This window comes from Trichoplusia ni, chromosome 27 (genome assembly GCF_003590095.1).
Source record: "Trichoplusia ni isolate ovarian cell line Hi5 chromosome 27, tn1, whole genome shotgun sequence".
NCBI classification, from domain to species: Eukaryota; Metazoa; Arthropoda; class Insecta; order Lepidoptera; family Noctuidae; genus Trichoplusia; species Trichoplusia ni.
In genome coordinates, this window is record NC_039504.1 from 4,179,744 (window position 1) to 4,201,623 (window position 21,880).

Here is a 21,880-nt window from a genome sequence, read left to right on the forward strand (position 1 = left end):
ATACAAATTTCTTGCAAAAAGACACCCAAACACGGAACAAGTATCTGTGGATCACGCCAATGCTTGTTCTACGCGGGGATCGAACAAGCGTCATGTCGCCCTCAGTGGGCATGGCATAATGACCTATCGGCATATATGCTTTCTGTACAGTTAGAACCGTACTGATCCACACTAAATTCTCCCACGGCCCAACAGCAACCTTATCTGTCAAGAGCGCATCTTTAAGTAGCAGTATTCTAACTTTAATACTCAAAGATCAGTTCAGACCTATTGTCAATACAATAGCTAAAGTACAATAGTTTTAGCCAGCAACCAAAGAGCACATTGAATCGGCTGTTAGTACTAATGACATCGAGAATATAGTTCGAAGTTAAAGCAGTTTACTTTGAGAGCTGAATACAGTCAATAGGAATATTAATAATGAACTTAGTCTAGAGCTCTTTGGAGCAACAGTGAAGCCTTATAAAATAATGCTATGGATTAAATTCCTTATTTTCTTGAGCTATGTTCTGCTTGGCTCTCTCAATTATTGCCGGAATTGGTTTATATGATATTCAGCTGAAGTTATGTCTGAAAAAGTTTGACCAGAATTAAAAGAAAGCGGAAAATCAAAATCTCTCTAGTATAAAACATATAACTCACAACGGCAGGTCGTAACAGTTCGGCGGAATCCATAACAATTGGGGTCCTTTGATCAGGATTTCTCAAGGGAAGTAATTAATTTTGTAAATTAAAACGGAAAATTAATGCGGTGGCGTTTCCGATATTATACCTATTTGTGGTGTTTTCAAGGTTTTGCAACATGTACAAGGGTTCGAACTACGCGTGGCGAAGCCAAGATGAAACCCAGAGCAACGAGCTATCTTTGAGGGAAAGGAGGGAGGAATTGCGAATGGCGGCACTGACAGACGGGTTCTATAGCCTACAGAGTCCCACCGCTGGGCATGAACTCATAGCTGCCATCCGTCCCGTCTTCTGGGACTGGTTGGAGTGGCGGCATGGAGCTCTTACATACCGACTGACACAGGTGCTGACCGGCCATGGCTGTTTCGGTAAGTACCTGTGTCGGATAGGACGTGAGCTAACAGAAGAGTGCCACCACTGTGAGGCCCCAGAGGACGATGCAATGCACACTTTGCTGGTCTGCCCGGCGTGGGCAAACAATAGGCGCGACCTAGTCGCAAAAATCGGCGAACCGGCTCTGTCACTCACAGATGTGATCTCGGCCATGGTACGGAGTGAGTGCGCCTGGCAGGCAGTAGCAGACTACTGCGAAAACACCATGGCGACCAAGGAAGCTGCGGAACGCGTGAGGGAATCGTCGAGCGATATCCCATCGCGACGCAGACGTCCCAGGCGGCAACGACAAAACGACCTACGGCCACCGTAAGGTCGGGCCTGCGGGTGGCAGGGAGGGCACCCTGACACTCGATCAGCCAGCAGGCTAAGAAGGAGACGGGCGCGTCGTCCTGCGCACCCGTTTTTATGAAGAGTGAGGGGTGGGCTTTTTACACCCATCCCTTGAGAAGGAGTCCAAAGGACTAGAGCCAGCCAGAGTCGCGCAGAGTATGCGCGAGCGATCCCGTGACTCTGGCTAAAGCAGTAGAAGGGGCCCGGGGTGTTTTTAGTCGGTGGAAGTCCGACATATCCCCACGCCGTGCCCTCGACGTGGGTGGAAGACATTAGCGTTTCACCCCGGAAAAAAAAAACAAAAAAGGGTTCGAACTAAAATATTTTTTGATTGTGTTCAAATTAAAGATTTGTCGGATTGCTACTTTTAGGTGCTTGGATAGAATGTTCTTAGTATGATGTAAGGCTCGGTTTTCTTGCTTGGATTACTTTGACAATGCCCCATAAGGAAGTAGTTTATCTTTAAACTTATAATTATTTTTAATAATCTTCCCAACAATACTGGTAGTAAGCGTTATGATAAAGAAGATAAGTTCGAACAAAACAGCCCTTTGCTTTTTAAAGAAAATACCGCAAAAAATAAGTAAAACAATTTTCTTTATGGACAAACAATTGATGAAGTAAAAGACTCGCTCTGAACAATATAATGGAAAATAAAAGCTCGTGTTCGCTTCGAGAATATAAGACTTATTTTTTCAGTTACTTTTAAGATGAGGCGAATAAAACCTCATTTGTCAGAGGTTGTGCGAAGGGTTTACATTTGGTATTATTTTCCTTATTAGTTCATTGTTGGCGAAATTCTGATGATGATGATGTATGAAGGACCTTTAGTGTTGTAATGGGTTTTTTTATATTACCCAGTCATATATTTCTTCGACTTTTGCAAATAACACAACAAACCCCAAAGTAAAAAGAAAGAAGGAGAACGGAGAAGAGAAACCTATTTGAGAAAAACATTTCCATCACACTTCGAATGCTTGGAGGAAACGTTTCGTATAAAAAAATATCCGCATTATATATCTACAGACCTACTTACATTCTTTGTAGTTTATTGAAGTTAAAATCAGGTCGTCGAAAATTTGCTACAAATGATTTGGACACAGGACGTGACGTTGATCTGTATTGCCTTCGACAGGCGTGATGTCACGGATCCAATATGTCACCCGCTCTCCGCTTGACAATGAAATGTACCAAATTAATACTATTGAATGTCTGATGCTAGGGGCTTTAGTAAAACAGACTGTTGGGAACTTTGTGTATATGTAGTAGTTGCTACCAGCCTTTATTTCGAGCGAACTATTTCAGGGAAATTATTTGCTTGCTCCATTTTCCCATGTTTTTATACACTCACTTTCTTGTTTGTTTGTATGTTTGTTTGTTAGTCATCCCGGTTGGATTTTTGCAACTCAATTTTTAGGCACTTCCCGATAAGGTAGCAGGACGAAATTTTCAGGGTAGCTTCAAACCCGATGACAATGCACTTTACAACTAAAAAACTACTGTACCGATTTTGATAAAATTTGAATGGAGTGACATCTAAACGTGGTTATTTAGATTTTTACGTCTATTAACTTTTTGACAAACTGTTTTGAGAATTGTGTGGTCGACTTTGCCTGAATATTAAATTTCATGGAATAGATAGCAAAAATATTTTGGACCACAAAGGTAACAAACAAGAAACATCTGAAATTTCAATTTGAATTCTAGTATGTTTCAGTCTAGAATGTTTTTCAACCTTTTTCTGTTACTTAAATATTTGTTCAATTTTCACTTATAAGAAAGTGTAAATAAATAGAAGGTCTGCGAGACAGAATAAGACAAAATTCCAGACTCAAATACAAATAAAAGTTCCTATATTTAGATCATTATTTTTCGCATTTCAGAAATCCAATACAATTCGCTCAACACTTTACTAAAAATTCCATCGTTTTCATCAACTTATTATGCTTCATTTCATTCTATAATGGGGAGAGAAGGCATTCCGAAAAACCTTCTAAATGGGTACTTAAGTAGGATCTCAGCAAGGTTTCACGGCTCGCTGGCTCGGCTCGTAGTTCATGTAATAATAGTAAGCACAATGTTCTGAGGGTTCAATTGAAAAGATAATGTTTTATGGAAATTTTTACAATCTATTTTTAAACATGATAATGAGATAAATTTTCTGCGCGTAAAGAATTTTAAATTATGATAAATTTTGAGGGTTTAATATCTAAATAGTAAAAACCTAAATCCTAATTCTAAGGCTCCGCTGCGTGTCAATAGTCCGTCCGTCTGTCACCTGGTTGTATCTCACGAATGGTGACAGCTAGGTTCTTTAAATTTTGGTGTTTCTGTTACCTCTATAATGAAAACTTAACAACATAAAGATAAGCTAAAATTTGAGCTTTAAAAATATGGGTACAAATTATTGTGAGAATTGATTTTTTTTTCGACAAGTCCGACGGGTTCAGTCTTTTCAGACATTTTTGTAAAAGAGCTACGGTATATTAGGTAGTAGCTGAAACTTCCAATTACACAGTGTTTGTGCGATAACAAAGTTCAGCCTTTCATGAGCCATCCATAACAAATAACAGACACATCGACACATCAGAATTCAGTGTTAACCGCTTAATGACCACGGCTGGCCGCAGTAGCCGCCCACGCCAATAGGAAGACGCGCCATTATTACCCCACAAATAAATAGCTGCCATCGAATATCAGTGAAGTGCGGAGTTAAGTCGGAGCACGGTTTCGCAATTTCCTGTATGTTTCCCGCGTAATCGTGTTCACGGATGTACCTCCACCATTTTACTTACAACTAAGGGAAGTGTTCTGCCTTTTCTCACCTCCTTAGTTAAGGAAAGGAGTTGGAGTTTTTGTTTGGGAAAAAAAGAGGAATAAGAAAAGTTGCTGCTGGCACATATGATATATATATTTGGGTAAATTACTTATTTACACATAAATTAGTAGAGAGGTTAAGGGAGGCCTAGTTTGTTGACCCATAAATATGTATAAAAACTTGCTCGAGGTATATTTCCAACAATGCATCTCAATAGGCTAAACTGGTTGATTGGAAGAAATAAGCTATACAAGGGTGCTGCTTATTTAATTTTTCATCAGAACTTTTACCAGCCCAACTGTGATAGAATTGGTTTATGCTGATTTCATTCATTATATTATACGCGGTGATTTTTTAGTCATCTTACGAAAGCAGCCTAGTTCATGTATCCGACGTAAAATACCCCTAGGCGCGATTATTTTTTTTTTTATCATCAACTAAGATATATCTCACCTGTTACAAGGCTCGGAACGTGCTCGCAACAGAGCTGTGTTTCTAAAAAACTACGAATTGCATCATAATATTGAATAAAAATTGCATATTAAATTTATTCAAATCTCATAAATACCTATTTTTTATCATGAACGTGTTCTAGTCATTGGATACATAAACTGGGCTGCATTTGTAAGACGACTAAAAAATCACGGTGCATAAAATGCCGTTGACATATGAAGGTGTTCCACTTCCGTTAACTTTTATTTATTTATTTATTAACCATTTATGTACACAAACAAATAAAAGAAGCACAAATAAAGAAAGAGGTGTACAAAGGTACTGCTTACTTCATAAAGAAATCTCTTCCAGCAGACCTGCGAAAGGATAAATAAGTTAGAAAAATAGACAATAGTGTACAAGCATTGGAAAACAGAAAGAGGTAAATATGACAAATACAACTTTTAACAAAAGAAGAAAAGATAAAAAAAGAGACAAACTATATAAGATTACAATTACATAAATAAATTTATACAATATAAGTATAACACAACAACTTTATTTCAAAGGGCTACATTTTTTTTTGTTAAAGACAACAACTCTTGAATAAATAAAATACCTGTTAATTTCGATGAAATTTTCCAACTTTAATATAGACTTCAACTTTATTTTAGTCTTCTTACCTGGACACAAAGTCTTGAAGTTTCCCACTTTTAAACACTGCCAACATCTCGAGTACAGTTAAAATAGTTACTAAAGAAAGTCTCAAATGAAAAGTTTCAAAGGTGATTCAATCTCCAAGTCCCTTGCGAGAAGTCGAATTTCCAATAGAATGGGAAACTCACGCAACACTAATATCGATCGCTGTTGCCAAGTGAAGCTATTTCTCAAATTAAAGTACAATACAGCTACTGGAAAAAGAATACCTATTGGCCAGGTGTGAGCTAGTCGGAGGTGTTTTATTTTACCTTCAAGTACTTTTTCTTTATTAATTTTTGAAGTACGTACAAGCCTTCTTGTAACGTGAATGTAGACCATTTGTACGTAAAATATTCATTTTTATTTGGTGTCGAAAATTTTCACTTTGATATACCTATATTGACTGTTTGTCATCGTGCCTAACTATACATACTGGTAATACATCCAATATACTTATTCTTTATTCTACATACAAACATTTCAGTAAATTTTAACCTTAGCTTTCGATTCTTCGACGTGACACGTCAGTAACAATAGGAAAATCGTTTTACCATTTCGGTAAAGTACCCGAAAAAGGCAAATTGTTAATAAATCTAAGTGAAAGCGTCTCTACTCGAATCAAATCGTCCTATATTTCAGGAGCCTGCGTTTCAATCTTGTAGATTGCGTAAAAATCGTGAGGACATGACGCCCTTCGCAAATACTGCGTAATACAGTCATTTATTTCTGTTTAAGTAATGTTAAATTGAAAAGAGGATGGAAAGATTTTCCAACAAATAGTCGGGTTTTCGGGCAACTTTCTCGAACAAATAGTCGAGCTGTTTGTTTAGCGGGAGATCAATAAAATTCTGTCACAGGGCAAAAATGTTTTTGAAGCCTTATTTTGGATTCCTAGGTTTTAACAAATATTATATTTGTTAGGTATTTGAGTGATAGTATATATTCACAATTAATAAAAACTGAAAATGGCTCAATGAAATATACACGTTCACGAAAAAAACTTCAGCGAAAATAGGGGCTGCGCGAAGCGCCATGAAACGTGCAATTTTCAGTCTCAAATTACAAGACTGTATCCGGAAATCGGAAATATGACGTAGCATTTAAGTAGGCGTCATCGTCAAACCATTATAGAACTTAAATGGAGCTGGGCAGAACACCTAGCTTGGCAGGATGTCGGTAGATGAAGTTAATTTATAACTGAATGGTGACCCAGACTTGGATGGCAAAATCCCTGCAGGCCGAGGGACAGACCATATAAAAATATATCAGGAAAGGGAAAGAGGAGAATGGTATAAATACAGGATGACCCAGCAGCGGTAATCAAGTCTGATGATGATTGGATAGCTAATATCAGATATTCATCAAATTGACTTTAGATGTTAAGAAGCAATAAGCCTTTGTGCCGTCAAAAAGATCACACAAAAGGACAAGCAAACATTTTCAGGTCACCTAATTATTTTTAGATAATTCTTAACATAAATAAAACATAACACCATTTACTTATTCCCTATTTAATTAGTAGAAAAGATGACTTATAGCTTAATAACACCACCCTGTAAATGCCCAACATGATGAAAAATAATACCACGAAACAGAATACTAATGAAAGTCCCCATTGCCTTCTATTCACATTTTTACAAAACAAATGCCGACAGATAATATTATCATTTGTTATTCGAGTTTGTCAACTGAATATTTAAGCGAAAACAAAACCAATTTTGTTCGTCTGAATATAAATGAAACAGAGCACAATATAATACAATTAAAATCACTTGCTCGATGTCCAAACTTGTCTGGTTGACGGCGATCCGCGTTGCACAACACTGCGCCATTTGCGCGCCTCTTCATTGGCTTATGCGATGTATATGTTTATTTTCAGTTCTCATTTAAATTAATTATCTTTCTGTTTGCTTTTGTAGTTGAGTTGAAATTCTATTATTTTGTACTTCCCTTTGAAAGCTGTTAAGTCACGGATAATTTGATCAAACATTTCGTTTATGTTATGTCTGAAATCTATAGAGGAAACTTTTGCCCTGCAGTAAACCGCTATAGGCTACTTCAAAAATCGAATGTATCGTACCTACCTCGATAGTTATTATGGAAAACTCTGAGACAGAAAAAAAACTTGTCCAAAATAAATATCTTATCACCGCCACAAAAATCTCTTCCGAAGTCCGAGATCCAACACTCAGCAAAAACACTCGGCCTTAAGATATCAACGTCAGAGCACCGCTCCCATTAATAAGACAACAGTAACAAAATTACACAAAACAATTGCCTCTCAAAAACAAAAGACAGCCAATCCACTTTATACCAGAACACACAACTAAGCTAAACGTACGGCGAGTATCTTTAGAAGCTTATGTGACACGACAGTACCGGGATAGGTCCAATTGTCCGGGATTTGTCCTTTGTGGTCCACAATTGGGTACTCCGTAATTGTGATGTCATAACTAATTATATCGGCCCGCACCGTCCATTTGTGAACATGGCTATAATGCATGGCTAACAATAGGCTGAGAATGTTCGTATTAAGCGAGCTGATTGGTCTGCGCTATTTATGTTTTACAATAGATGTTCTATAATTGCTGTGATTTACGTAATAGTAATTGGATTTTTGGACAAAAATCGATATACATTGGACGTCGACATCGTTTAGACAAGAGTTTATATAAATTATGATTTCTTTAGGCCTTTTGTTTTTCCATGACTTCCTATATTTAAATTATGTTCTTCTACAATACAGGTCTATACTATGCCTTCTTTAGATAAGGAACAAAAGTATCCCCAATCATATTTAAAAAAGGGAATATGAACTGAGAAACTCCTACTATCATTCTAATTAATTTTGGATTCGCCAAAAAAGCAGACTGAAGTACACTAGAAGAATCAATTTAATTTTTACAAACTTTCCCTTTACTTTTATGCAGTGAGAAAATTCTTTTTTCTATACACAAACACATGTCATGAGATCCTACATCCATATGACACTCTTCAAGTAAAATATTTTCCTCACCAAGAATAAAACCCCTGACCTTTACAAAAAGGCCATGCTACCGTGCTTGATTTATTTGGCAACATTATCTAGTATGTACCTCAAGGCCGAACAGTTGCTATTGTTTGTTTTTGTTTGCGATAGGGTTCAACTTGTTTGCAAGGCTAACCAATCTGTTTGCGTAATTTAGTCGTTTGCGGATTTAATTTTAAGGTATAATGTCTACAATTTAACTCTAAGTGAATAATGAAGGACTAGTTTCTGAAATATTCTCGAAATCATAGTTTAATTCTTTACGCAATTTGTCTGCATTTTTCTCTTTTATATTTGGTACCTCAAGACTTCGGACCAGAAGAAATTTCATTTGACGTAAAATAAGTGCGATTCAACGCTTATTTTTCTAAAGTCCGTTGAATATTTATGTAGTAAAAAGGCTTCTCTTTTTTTTTAATATTGTATTAAACTCAACAATCGGACACCAAGTCCATATTGATAAGAAATAAAATAAACAATGACAAATAAAATGTATCCGGCAACAGCGACCCAGACTATTTGTCATCTCTTTTGAGAGCTTTCAGATGACTAGCAAAACCAAACTTGATATCAAAACCCAGTCACAAGAGCCGATGAGCATTCATAGTAGAAGTACTTAATTACTTACTTAATTATTTGATGAGCTTTCCTTGTATCACAAAGAGAACAAGCAAAACTTCGTCATAATCCTTGTAATTACTTTTCGGTTACATTGGGATGAATTGTAGAGCTTGGAGACAAATGGTTTCCTTTCGTTTTATTGTGGTGTCTTTTGATATTTATCGTCGAATTATACATCACTACGAGTATCTACGTAACCCGAGGTATAAATGGATATAAAACCTCTTTACAGCTTTTTCTCTGTAATTCATGACATACACAACGTCACAAGTAACTTTTTTGTGTGAACTTTATTATTTTGATATTCTTATTACATAAAAGAATCCTGTTTTCTATATTATATAACGTTAAATAACCCCTTGGAAAATACACTTTCTACCAACTTCACCGCTTTTCCGACCTGGATATGATAAATTATGAGGGATTGTATCGCTGAACTCATTTTACTTAAGCTGCATTAAGATTCATGGCCTGAAACTGTAAACAAAGAAGTTTAAATTGAGGCTTTACAATTGGATTATGTTCTTACGAATTTCGTAAAAGCGTAAAGAATACTTAAGCTGAGGATGATGAACTTTTGTTCCTAAATACTCTTTTTGTTTCCAGATTATGGATCGGACTACAGAGGATCGGAGCTATCATTAGTTGAAAATTGAAGGTGACAAAATGCTGCACAGAACTTCATCGTCCAGGCGACGGCGTGCCTCGCGCAGTGCCGCCACGTCACCGCAAGCGAGGTCTCCGAGAGCTTCAGCACAACACTCGAGAAGGGCCTCACTAGCCGCGACAGAAACGGATGAGGAAATGGAACCAACCCCACCACCACAGAGAAGCCCCCGCGCAAGCCTGGCACCAGACGCCGCGCTGGACTACCACCGCAGTCCACGACATTCTCTAGTGCCTGAAGTTAGATCAGCCAGGAACTCCATTACACCAGACACCGCTTTACACCCAAGGAACAGCTTAGCGCCATCTAGGAACAACTTAGCGGTTGATATGAACTATGGTTCAAGACTAAGTTTAAATCCTCAAGACTTTAACAGGAGTCCTAGAAACAGTATTACACCTGATGCTAACGCCAGGAGTCCGCGACGCAGTCTGGTACCTGAGGGTACATCGTGGAATCAGCCAAGAAATTCATTGGTGCCAGATGTTGGTAGAAGTCCGCGACACTCAGTAGCAAGTATTCAAATTGACCCAGCGCGTAGTCAAAAGGACTTAGGGCCAAGTCCACGCACAAGTCCAAGGGGAAGCGTAGGACCAGAAGCAACCTTAAAGAAGGAAATTCAAGAGATGAACAGAAGTCCGCGAGGTTCTTTAATCCCCGATTCACAAAGAAGCCCTCGTGGTAGTATTGCACCTTCAGAACGAAGTGCAAGAGGTAGCCTGGTGGCAACAGAGGGTGAGGCAAACAGAGTGAGCCCGAGAGGAAGCTTGACTTTAACATTTCAAGAGCCTTTAGTTTCGAGGGAAAGGCGACCGAGCGAAGACAGTCAAACGGCGGGTAAGTTCAGATGAAAAGACATTGCATTCAACAGTGTATTATTATATGTTTTTCACCTTTTCACAGAAACTCTTTTTCTTGAATGGTTCTGAATCTCCTTTTGTTGTATGTAGCTACTCGCGGCAGGAGCGTGTCTCCATACCGCGCTTCGCTGGCTGGCCGGCAGAGCGGGACGGGCATTCCCTCCGATACCGGCTCGCGTCGAGCCTCAAGCTCAGTAAGTCAGGTAATACTTCTCACTTTATCGCTTTTTGTTCATTACTTGTCAATCTTTACTAAATATGATGTATTAAACTAAGCAAAGATATGAGCTTTTTGGCTAGTTAGGTCTAATGTTAATCACATTAGATCTGGAATCAACGAAATGGAAAGAGAAGAATCTAATGGAAAAGTCGAAGACTGGACTTATTCATTACGGGGCTATAATTCCGCTCAGAAAATAGACAGCTCAACCTAAAACAGTCTGATAAAAAAAGATTTTTATTAACATAATGTAGTAAACAGTGTAACCTACTCATATCCATAACTTTTCTATGAAAAATAAAATAAAATCTAAGTTATGAAAGGCCGTAATCGAGTTATGTCCGCTTCAAAGGCTCATACAGCACATATTACGGACATAAAGGCTAGTAATAGGTATTGCGCATATAATAGGTTCCGTTATTACAAGCAAGTCATTTACTATGCAGTTTACTGAGACTGCACGAATAAAGTGCTTTATTGCCTTTTCATCTCAGTTTTGCATAATAAAATAGATTTAGACGGCCTGATTGAGTTTTCTCAGAGACGAGATTTTAAAACGGGGAAAAAATTGTCCGATTATTTTTGTATGGATATTTTTCTGTTTTAAGATGATTAAGTCAGAGATTTAATATATTCTTTTGATGTTACTATATTTTGTCTTGTATGATTGTATTCTAGATATATCGCTGTTTTCACTCTACTTCTGTACCCTTTTTAGTTCTAATAAATATTACAATTATTTTGCCAGTAAGCCTAAAAATACATAAAAAGCTTTTAAAACTAAACTTAGGTTTTACTCACAAGATTGATTTCGAACTCGAACGAATTCTAATTAAGGATTTCAGTTGAAAAGTTACGGATTAAAAAAGTTTGTCTGCGATTAAAACGATGTTCCTACATTGTTCTTCCATAGATTTTGAACTAAAATAGAACGAATTAAGAAGAATCTTAACTCACCCTGATATTCCGAAAGTTTGGTATTTAATCTTCAAACTTTTATTTTAGTGGCTTGACCGAACAACGAGATAAATTTCAGAAAATACTTTGAATTCTTAATTCGGCAAAAACTACTTAAGTACGTAAATTTTCTCAAACATTCCACTTAAGACAATCCCAAAGTGAAAATTCCAGTCAGCCAACACTATTAAACACCAGAAACATAATTGCTACAAGCAATTAACTTGAATCCTACACTAAAAGTCTGGAATGACAAAAATAAATACAAAAATTAAGCTATAAAAGTGCCAGGCCGTCGGAGTTGGCTTGCATTATTTATAAGACACGGACACCGACAGCGTGTACCTGTATGTGGGTCAACAAACTGGGGTTGTGAGGACAACGTTTTCCCGGATCTCTTTACGTAATCATACATCAATGTAGTAATAGTAAAAGTATTTAGTGGAACTTGTTTACTCTATAAGATATGCTTTTATTTCTGAATCCCAGACTAATCTAAATACTGCCTAGTTAAGCCAAGTTAAGTTTTCAGTAACATACGGGTCTTCAGGTATTCCTTTTGTTGGGACTCAGAAGTAGCAAAAAAGGGCAATTTCTTAAGTTTTATCACACATTTTATATTTATCTTAATAAAGTCAAGAAGCAAAAGCACTCCCAATCGTGCTCTGTGAGTGTAATAAAACCCCAAAATTCTCAGGTATCCGGTGATGAACAACGCCGTCTTTGCGGTGAGCAGGCCAAATACAGTGACAGGACTGGCCTAGGCATCGGCATGGGCCTGACGACGTACGGCTCTGTGGCCTACCAGCTGAAGGATGCAAATATGGAGGCCTCAGGGACCGTGGACTTTGTTTGCAGAGCTGCCAAGATTATGAACAGGACCAGTAAGTCAATTAAATTCAATATTGAAGTCACAACAACAAATCTCTACATTTTATGTGTAAATAGTTTGGTTTTATCTGTATAGATATTACCCTGCCCCGGAGTATAAAAAAGGTTTAGCTAAATTCCGAATTTTGGCATTTGTGTTGGTAAAACATTTTGTATTCAAATAAAAACTAACAAGTTCACATTTGGCTTTAACAAAGCTGCCAAAAGTCTCTCTGATATGTTCAAACATCACAAATCCAGCCGCTGAACGCCATTTAAACGTGGACGCAAATCAACAATACGATCCACTTGTCAATTTCAACGCGAGTTTTATTAAACGCACAAAAGCGATTCAGTGGGCGATAGTGTTTTGTTCTCTAAATGGAATGCCTTTGTTTCAGTTGTCATGACCGTGTTCCTCGCCTTCCTCTCAACTCTGCCGGTTATTATGCTGATTATGGGTAAGTCTTTTAAACGGTTTATCTGTAAAACGGGGTGGGAATACGTCGGAGATTTTTGGGGAGTAATTTTAAAATCTGGGTTAAATAGCGATGTTTGAGAACTAAGTGAAAAACTAGACTAAATTAGAGACGACTTAGCAAAGCCATCAATCAATCAAAGATTTCGTGCGAACGCTACCAGACTACTAAAACTATCCGAAACTTTGTGGAACTTGTCCTTGAAAAGATTTAAGGCAAAGTGCGCAACAGTCGACATCAAGAATCCTTTTCAGAAATCGTATTTCAGAAAAATGAATGCCTAAAAATGTATTCTTACATTTCTTATTGTTCCAAACGTTGAAGCGGCAATTTTCATATTACGATTATTACAATATAAAATAGCCGAATCGTCCAAGCGAACGGGTCAGACGTCTTTATGTTCCAAAAATGCGTTTAGACTTAATGACAAAGTGAAAAACGCTTGACCTCCAAGGTCACTTAAACGTTCAAGCGATACGATTTATAGTTCATTTGATGTTTTACGACAACGACGATCAAACACGAGGTTAAAATATCTTCGAGAGCGTGTAAATATTTAAGTAGTCGTAAACTAAGCGCCTCAGATGATACTACAGCGTCCCTTTTTATAATAAAATAAACTTATATGCTGTAGCCCATAAAAATATTACTGTTCTATGTTACGGGATTAGATCGCCTTTTAATCGTCTATTATCTTTTTCGTACTTGTTGTTTTAAAATTGAATGCTTGTGAATTTTTATTATTAAATTCGTTTTTCTGTTAAAATTCCTTCGCGTTACGCTATTTTTTATTTGTAGTAGTAGGACCCTTTTTTCCGGATAGGAAATCTTCAAATGACTTTTTCCGCTTTGAGTTGAGCGGAAGAGTGTGTCAGACTTCTACTGACTTAAACCCACCCACGCTTTTGCTTTTGCTTTTCGTGTACCGGGGCCCGGGTAACCCTTTCGGACAATCCCTGCCCCAGCAGGCTCCACAGAGCATGCTGACTTCTCTTTGAGACACGCGTAATATTCCTTTAAATGTCTACAGTTAATAACTTGAAATAATGACAGTAAGAAAAATGGTTAAACGAAAATAACATTTCTATTTCATAAGTCCGAAACTAAAACCACTTTGAAATCTTTCATAATCACGAACATGAAGTATTAAGAAGGCAGTACTTACCACCGCCAAGATAAATCTTAAACCAAAGTTGACATAAATCTGATAAGGCGACGGGACGAGATGCCGCCATAATGAAATTACGGACTGACAGACACCGCAAAATGGCGTCCGAAAAAACAGACGAAAATAAAAGAAAAGTTTGTAAATACTTTTATTGATTTAGGCTGTTCACAAACTGGGCAAAAATAAGGAGCGATTAGGGAGTTAGAATTTTGGTTTGGAACTTTGTCAAAGTATTTTGTTAAGTTAATTTGCCTGGGCAACAAATAGATAGTTTAGACATTTTAAATAAAATATGAGGTTTGAGTGGAGTGCTAATAACAATAAAAAGGTAACTTTAACCTAAATTTTCCAAGAGTGTAAGCTTTTACTGGTTTTTTCAGTGATATGAATGTAAACGGCGTATCAAGATTTTTTTAGACTGTAAAAAACCTAAACCAACCCACTTTAACGGATGGTCGAGAAAGAATTCAGAAGACAGTATTTAGATTGAACTTACGAAGTTAAATAAGTTCACCTTAGAAAAATAACAGAAATGACGGAATTTGAAATTGACGGGACCGCTTTCAATCCTTACATATTATAAAACAAAGTCCCCCGCCGCGTCTGTCTGTCTGTCTGTTCGCGATAAACTAGAAAAGTACTGAACGGATTTTTATGCGGTTTTCAATGATAGATAGAGCAATTCTTGAGGAAGGTTTTAGTGTATAATAAGTTTAGGTTTTGTGTAAACTGACGATATTACAGCGATATTAGTTAAACATGTCAGAAAAAATTAAGCCATTCGAGAGCTTTCATCGAGAACGCTGCCAAAACCTTTCGAGTTACAACAAAACAATGTATGGCAAGTTTGTACCTCTTTAATAGATCTACAAAAAAGTCCGCGGTGGTATATGTCTATCTTCCAAGGATAACCCACAATAACCATTTTTATGTGTTTTCTTAATACAGTAAAATTATTGGTTACTTACGAACCTCTTTTTAACAATACAGTATTAATCCTTATCCAACTAAATAAGTTAGATATATTATGCATGTAATATAGAACAAAATTGCCTTTTACACTACGCCAAAAATGTTAATAGGTAATGAGTTATCGTAATATTAAAATCTCCGCGCGAGAAATTAAAAATCGATGAAACGTAGCGAAGATATCGTTGGCATCTATATACTAATTGTACTATATATATACTAATTACTATGTATATACTATGTATGTACTATGTATATACTAATTGTTTGTTTGATTGTTTGTTTGAACGCGCTAATCTCAGAAACTACTGGTTCAAATTGAAAAAATATTTTTGTGTTGAATATACCATTAATCGAGGGAGGTTTTAGGCTTTATGTATATCATCACGCTGCGACCAATAGGAGCGAAGAAAAAGTCATAACTTATATCTTCTAACCACGCAGACGAAGTCGCGGGCAACAGCTATCCTTATCCTTATCCTTATCCTTACATATTATAAAACAAAGTCCCCGCCGCGTCTGTCTGTCTGTCTGTTCGCGATAAACTAGAAAAGTACTGAACGGATTTTTATGCGGTTTTCAACGATTGATAGAGCAATTCTTGAGGAAGGTTTTAGTGTATAATAAGTTTAGGTTTTGTGTAAACTGACGATATTACAGCGATATTAGTTAAACATGTCAGAAAAAATTAAGCCATTCGAGAGCTTTCATCGAGAACGCTGCCAAAACCTTTTGAGTTACAACAAAACAATGTATGGCGAGTTTGTACCTCTTTAATAGATCTACAAAAAAGTCCGCGGTGGTATATGTCTATCTTCCAAGGATAACCCACAATAACCATTTTTATGTGTTTTCTTAATACAGTAAAATTATTGGTTACTTACGAACCTCTTTTAACAATACAGTAGTAATCCTTATCCAAATAAATAAGTTAGATATATTATGCATGTAATATAGAACAAATTGCCTTTTACACTACGCCAAAACGTAAATAGGTAATGAGTTATCGTAATATTAAAATGTCCGCGCGAGAAATTAAAAATCGATGAAACGTAGCGAAGATATCGTTGGCATCTATATACTAATTGTACTATATATATACTAATTACTATGTATATACTATGTATGTACTATGTTTATACTAATTGTTTGTTTGAAAGCGCTAATCTCAGAAACTACTGGTTCAAATTGAAAAAATATTTTTGTGTTGAATATACCATTAATCGAGGGAGGTTTTAGGCTTTATGTATATCATCACGCTGCGACCAATAGGAGCGAAGAAAAAGTCATAACTTATATCTTCTAACCACGCAGACGAAGTCGCGGGCAACAGCTATCCTTATCCTTATCCTTACATATTATAAAACAAAGTCCCTCGCCGCGTCTGTCTGTCTGTCTGTTCGCGATAAACTAGAAAAGTACTGAACGGATTTTTATGCGGTTTTCAACGATTGATAGAGCAATTCTTGAGGAAGGTTTTAGTGTATAATAAGTTTAGGTTTTGTGTAAACTGACGATATTACAGCGATATTAGTTAAACATGTCAGAAAAAATTAAGCCATTCGAGAGCTTTCATCGAGAACGCTGCCAAAACCTTTCGAGTTACAACAAAACAATGTATGGCAAGTTTGTACCTCTTTAATAGATCTACAAAAAAGTCCGCGGTGGTATATGTCTATCTTCCAAGGATAACCCACAATAACCATTTTTATGTGTTTTCTTAATACAGTAAAATTATTGGTTACTTACGAACCTCTTTTTAACAATACAGTATTAATCCTTATCCAACTAAATAAGTTAGATATATTATGCATGTAATATAGAACAAATTGCCTTTTACACTACGCCAAAAACGTAAATAGGTAATGAGTTATCGTAATATTAAAATCTCCGCGCGAGAAATTAAAAATCGATGAAACGTAGCAAAGATATCGTTGGCATCTATATACTAATTGTACTATATATATACTAATTACTATGTATATACTATGTATGTACTATGTTTATACTAATTGTTTGTTTGAAAGCGCTAATCTCAGAAACTACTGGTTCAAATTGAAAAAATATTTTTGTGTTGAATATACCATTAATCGAGGGAGGTTTTAGGCTTTATGTATATCATCACGCTGCGACCAATAGGAGCGAAGAAAAAGTCATAACTTATATCTTCTAACCACGCAGACGAAGTCGCGGGCAACAGCTAGTCTGTACATAAAACCTAAAAAAATAACACATTTGTCTTTCGTCTCTATCAAGACAAACAGACAGTTTTAAGATTTCTATCGTTACAAATTATTTCAAGATCAAATCTGAATCAGAGAATCCCAACACACAATATCTGCCCATCCAAATACAAGTCACAAGTAATAATTAATTTACCACATAAGTTCAACACGGCGCATCCCCCGGAATCGCTCATGAATATTCAAATTAATTAATATCCGGCTGATTGAGTTGTTCACGTGATTGTACTTTGCTCCAATAAGTTGGTACAGTTACTGCTTATTACAGTTTACCGATATGTTACCTTGATAGGTAATTGAATTGGGGTTGTGCCTCGCGTAGGATGTTTAATTATAATATACATTGACAGCGATTGTTCTCAAATTATTGTAGCAAAACATCAGGTATCAATCGTTGTTGACGCCTAAGGGGTCGATATAAAACCATAAAACTAAGTGATTCCATTTTTATTAAATTCGTATGATTGTCTAAAAACGTGTTATTTATAAAATAAAATATAACGTGGCCAAAACATTTAACGCAACCATCTGTGCGAAACAACAAAAACCGAAAAAACAAATTCTATCCTTAACTGCCAAAGTATTGCCCCATCTAACGTTAACCAAACTTTTTAGGGGCAACCTCTGGCGAAATTATGTTAATAGCAACCTCGTTTTATTCCGATCGCCAGTAAATGTTCGAAAAACGTTTGTTCGATGTAAACCTATAATCGATCGGTCGTAGCAAATATTTGTACAGTCAGGCACAGTTTAATCAACGCGCCGATGAAATCCAGTGCGTACCGGTATAATCCAGTTCTGCATCTGTAGCGGCCACAGGAATTGGGTCGGCTACAAATTATCGGATGCTTGTTGATTGAACTCGGACAAGGGCCTTGAACTTTGATTTACAATTCTGTGAAGCCGTACCTGAAAGATTTAATCTCACTTCAAAAGCACCGCACAGTTTAAACTGTTCGTTTGTTGATGCCGTCCAGTTCCCTCGTGCCAGCACAATGCTGTTGCGGTTTACTCGCATTTTGTTATTTGACAAGATTAATCCGTCTAAGTCACGGAGCACTATTTCTAAACTGTATTTCTATTTGATCTTGAAGTAGCTACAGAACATTTCCCACACGAACGGATGTGATATAAATTAGCCAATCAACCCAAAGAGACCTCTCTTACGATAACGCTTTTAGCTAGAAATTGCGATACAGTGGCTTAAGGCCGTAGCATTTTACCATATCAGGGTCTAAAGTAATTCATTTTCCAAAATCGCTACAAAACACATGTCTCCACATACTTTAAATTTCCAATAAACTAAGATATGTTCCCATAATCTGCTTTCTAACCAGTCCATATGTCGTCAGGTGTCCACTACATCCGCGACTGCCCCGCCCAGCCCAGGATCCCAGTCTACATGGTGGTGGGAGGTGCTGCCGGGGGAGCTGGTATATGCTGGCTGCTGTGGGCACAGCTCGCCAGTAGAAACTCTAACTCCTCAGCCAGCGTACCTGAAAAGATCCTCGCGTATTTACTCACCATATTCTTGTTATCATGGTAAGGATATCCTACTGTGGATTTCTTAATCTTCAGATACTAGCCAATTTTGCGATATTTAGCAAAAAGCATCTTGTGTAGGTGGACCTACTACAAGTAAGGATGCTACCGATGTAAAATAGTTTTGGACTATCCATTGTTTTCTGTTCTAAACTCCATCTAAATCTGAAATTATTTGACACTTTTATATTGCTGCCGGATTCGAATAGTTTATTATTTCAGATATTCCATCCTTTTATACTACGTTATAAAGACGGACACTTCCCAGTTGGGAATTCTAAGAATACACTCTTTTAAGACCTCACTCACAAGCGTGAAGCACTGAACTTTATTATTTCAGAGACATAGGGTGTCTCTATCCTTGTATACCTAGATGGTTGTTTTTTGAGACAAAACTTGTTATCTACCTAGTTTCTTTGTTTCAAATAGGTTTAGAGTTGAAAATACATTATGTATTAACGTAAAAAAAAACAAAATGTAATTTATTTTCGAATTGGATTTGCTTTGAGACAAGGTTGACGAATAGTTTTATTGTTTTTGTGAGGTTTTTGGAAATACCTAGATACCTATTTATTCCCGCTTTTGTTGTGACATCGTGGACGTATGATAAAGTAATTCCCTGGTGAAGTTGTTCACTCACAGTTAATGGCACTATAAGTACCATGTAATACGGGATGATTGCCTTCAATTGGGCACAATTCCAAGTTGTGGTTTTTGCAGAAAATTTGTTGGCACAATAAATCCCATTACAGTTTGCATGTCTTACTTGAAAATAACTTCACGAAACAAATTCTTTATGTTAACTGATTTGGTAGGAAATAATTGAGTATACACGTTATTATATAGGTTTTTTTGGAGCCTTGATGAACACATAGACTATTTAAAATGAAATATGACTTTCCCAGTTTTTATCACAACTGTATTGGATTACTTAGATTACGAGATTACAAGAGATGTCTTGTTAATAATATTTTCTTTACAAATTAAAGCTCATCTTTTTACCTTCAAAGACAAATATTATAGTTCAAAGGCAAATTTTGTAAGGGGATCTTAATATTTTACCAATACATTTTTACATTATTTGTACCACATAATTTAAAACAGTAGTAATCAACGTAAAGTTGTAAACATTTTAATGCTTCGTGTAGGCTTAACATTGAATTAATAAATTCATTACCGGGACGTTTAGGGTTATAGCAACGGTTTACGGGTTTATTGTTATAACACCTAAATTTTTTATTTGACATTACTTTCATTACAGGTCTTTCAAAAATTACACCATTATTTGTTTTGTTGAAATTATTGCCCGCCGATGGATTCAAATAAAAAGTTGTCTTCAGCATATTCTTATTCACTATCTCCAACAGGTTTGCATTTGGCAACTACTGGACTTTGGGCATCATGTGGCCGGACTACGCCCCGACACTGTTCGAGCCCAACCAGTGGTGTCATCGCACACTATACGTGTTCGCGCTCACCCAGCTCGGGGTCGTGTGGGGCCTCATCGCCCTCCTCCTACTACTTCTCCTAGCTCTCGTCGTTTGTCAGGTAATGGCCCAGGTACACGATCCCGTTAATACCATTAATTTTTATAAAACCAATTTCGATTTTTAGCAATTTGGATGGTAAACTAACGGGCCTGCGACAGCTAAAATGATTTGTAAGTAATCTAGTGAAAAGGTAGACTTTTTAGGATTAGCACATAGCACAACTTGACACACAAAACATAACCAAAATACACTCGACACGAAATATTGCTTTTTTCAAAAGGGACACAAAAACTAAAGATGAATGCAATGTAAATGTGCTTCTAATATCTCTGGCAAACGAATACCGACTACGTCCGACTTGAACAGAATTCATCCATCAAGAGTTTTGCTTCGTGTAACACATGTAGATAATATATATAACTTCACCGAATGCAATTTTGAAACTAGTCTAGATATCACTAACTGTGTTGCCAATGCTATTGAAACGAAACACACACACAATGTTTTAATTTGAGTAAGTCATCAGCTTAAAAAGTAAACTATAAAAAAGCCAGCTTAGTAGTGTGCAGCATGTGCTTAAAGTGTATTCTGTATTGACGTGTAATTTCTCAACTAGGTATTCGGCTGCGGCTGGCTGGGTCCGCCTAGATATAAGTAGCAACGGCGCAGCGTCGTGCTAGAGCTATGGCACAGGAACATTAACAACACCATGGACGTCGCCGGCGCTCTGCTGCCCTTCACCCAGGTCGTCCGGCCCGAGCTCACCATTCACGTGCAGGAGGTGCTCACTCAGGCCAACAAGGACGCCGAAGGACACAAGAACAAAAACCCTATCCCCGAAATTAATGAACCAAGTGACCGAGACGATGAAGTGAAAAGTCCAACAAACAGAAACGACAATTCTAGTGTTAAAAATACAAACGTTAGTGTTAATGACAGTCCTAGAAGATACGAGAAACATTCTAGTGGTAGGAGTAGTGAAGTGCGAAGCTGCGATGTCGTGAACATGAAGAATCCTAGGAAGGGCAGCCCCGCCTGATGGTTGTTCGTCGTGCTGCCACCGCACGGCAAAAAGCATGTACATTTCGAAGCAACTGATAAGATATACTACTTCTAATATACTATGGACTATTATACTGCGAGCCAAATGTCGAACCAACCCCGATAACTTAGAAAGAATGATTTTTTTTCTCCAAATATTTGAACGACAGATGTTTTTATACAGACAAAACAGTCCGTTTTGATACAAAGTTATACTTGTAAGTAAAAAACTTGCAATGGTTTCGGAGAATCCCTAGAAAAACTTGCCAGCGAACTTAAATAAGAACTATAAATCCCAGCCGCTTCCAAAGTGTCGGCACGTCTTAGCATACTCCTATCTTTTAGAAGTTCTCAGCCTACAATTAT

General features: G+C 37.0%; 2 protein-coding genes across 2 annotated transcripts; both read left to right on the forward strand.

The window, feature by feature from the left end:
• Nucleotides 1–802: 802 nt before the first annotated feature.
• On the forward strand, nt 803–1,390 carry LOC113505758. Its single transcript, XM_026888563.1, has one exon. The coding sequence runs from the start codon at nt 803–805 to the stop codon at nt 1,388–1,390; it is 588 nt and encodes a 195-aa protein (XP_026744364.1).
• A 7,504-nt stretch (nt 1,391–8,894) lies between these two features.
• On the forward strand, nt 8,895–20,814 carry LOC113505919 (uncharacterized protein DKFZp434B061-like). Its single transcript, XM_026888791.1, has 6 exons — nt 8,895–10,512; nt 10,626–10,738; nt 12,410–12,596; nt 12,984–13,043; nt 18,794–18,983; nt 20,351–20,814. The coding sequence occupies exons 1-6, from the start codon at nt 9,675–9,677 to the stop codon at nt 20,595–20,597; spliced, it is 1,635 nt and encodes a 544-aa protein (XP_026744592.1). The 5' UTR covers nt 8,895–9,674; the 3' UTR covers nt 20,598–20,814.
• The last annotated feature ends 1,066 nt before the right edge of the window (nt 20,815–21,880 follow it).

Coding starts and splice junctions, on each gene's coding strand:
- LOC113505758 (XM_026888563.1), top strand. CDS start 803: ATGTACAAGGGTTCGAACTACGCGTGGCGAAGCCAAGATGAAACCCAG.
- LOC113505919 (XM_026888791.1), top strand. CDS start 9,675: ATGCTGCACAGAACTTCATCGTCCAGGCGACGGCGTGCCTCGCGCAGT. Junction 13,044..18,793: donor GGTTATTATGCTGATTATGG/GTAAGTCTTTTA, acceptor ATATGTCGTCAG/GTGTCCACTACATCCGCGAC. Junction 18,984..20,350: donor ACCATATTCTTGTTATCATG/GTAAGGATATCC, acceptor TATCTCCAACAG/GTTTGCATTTGGCAACTACT.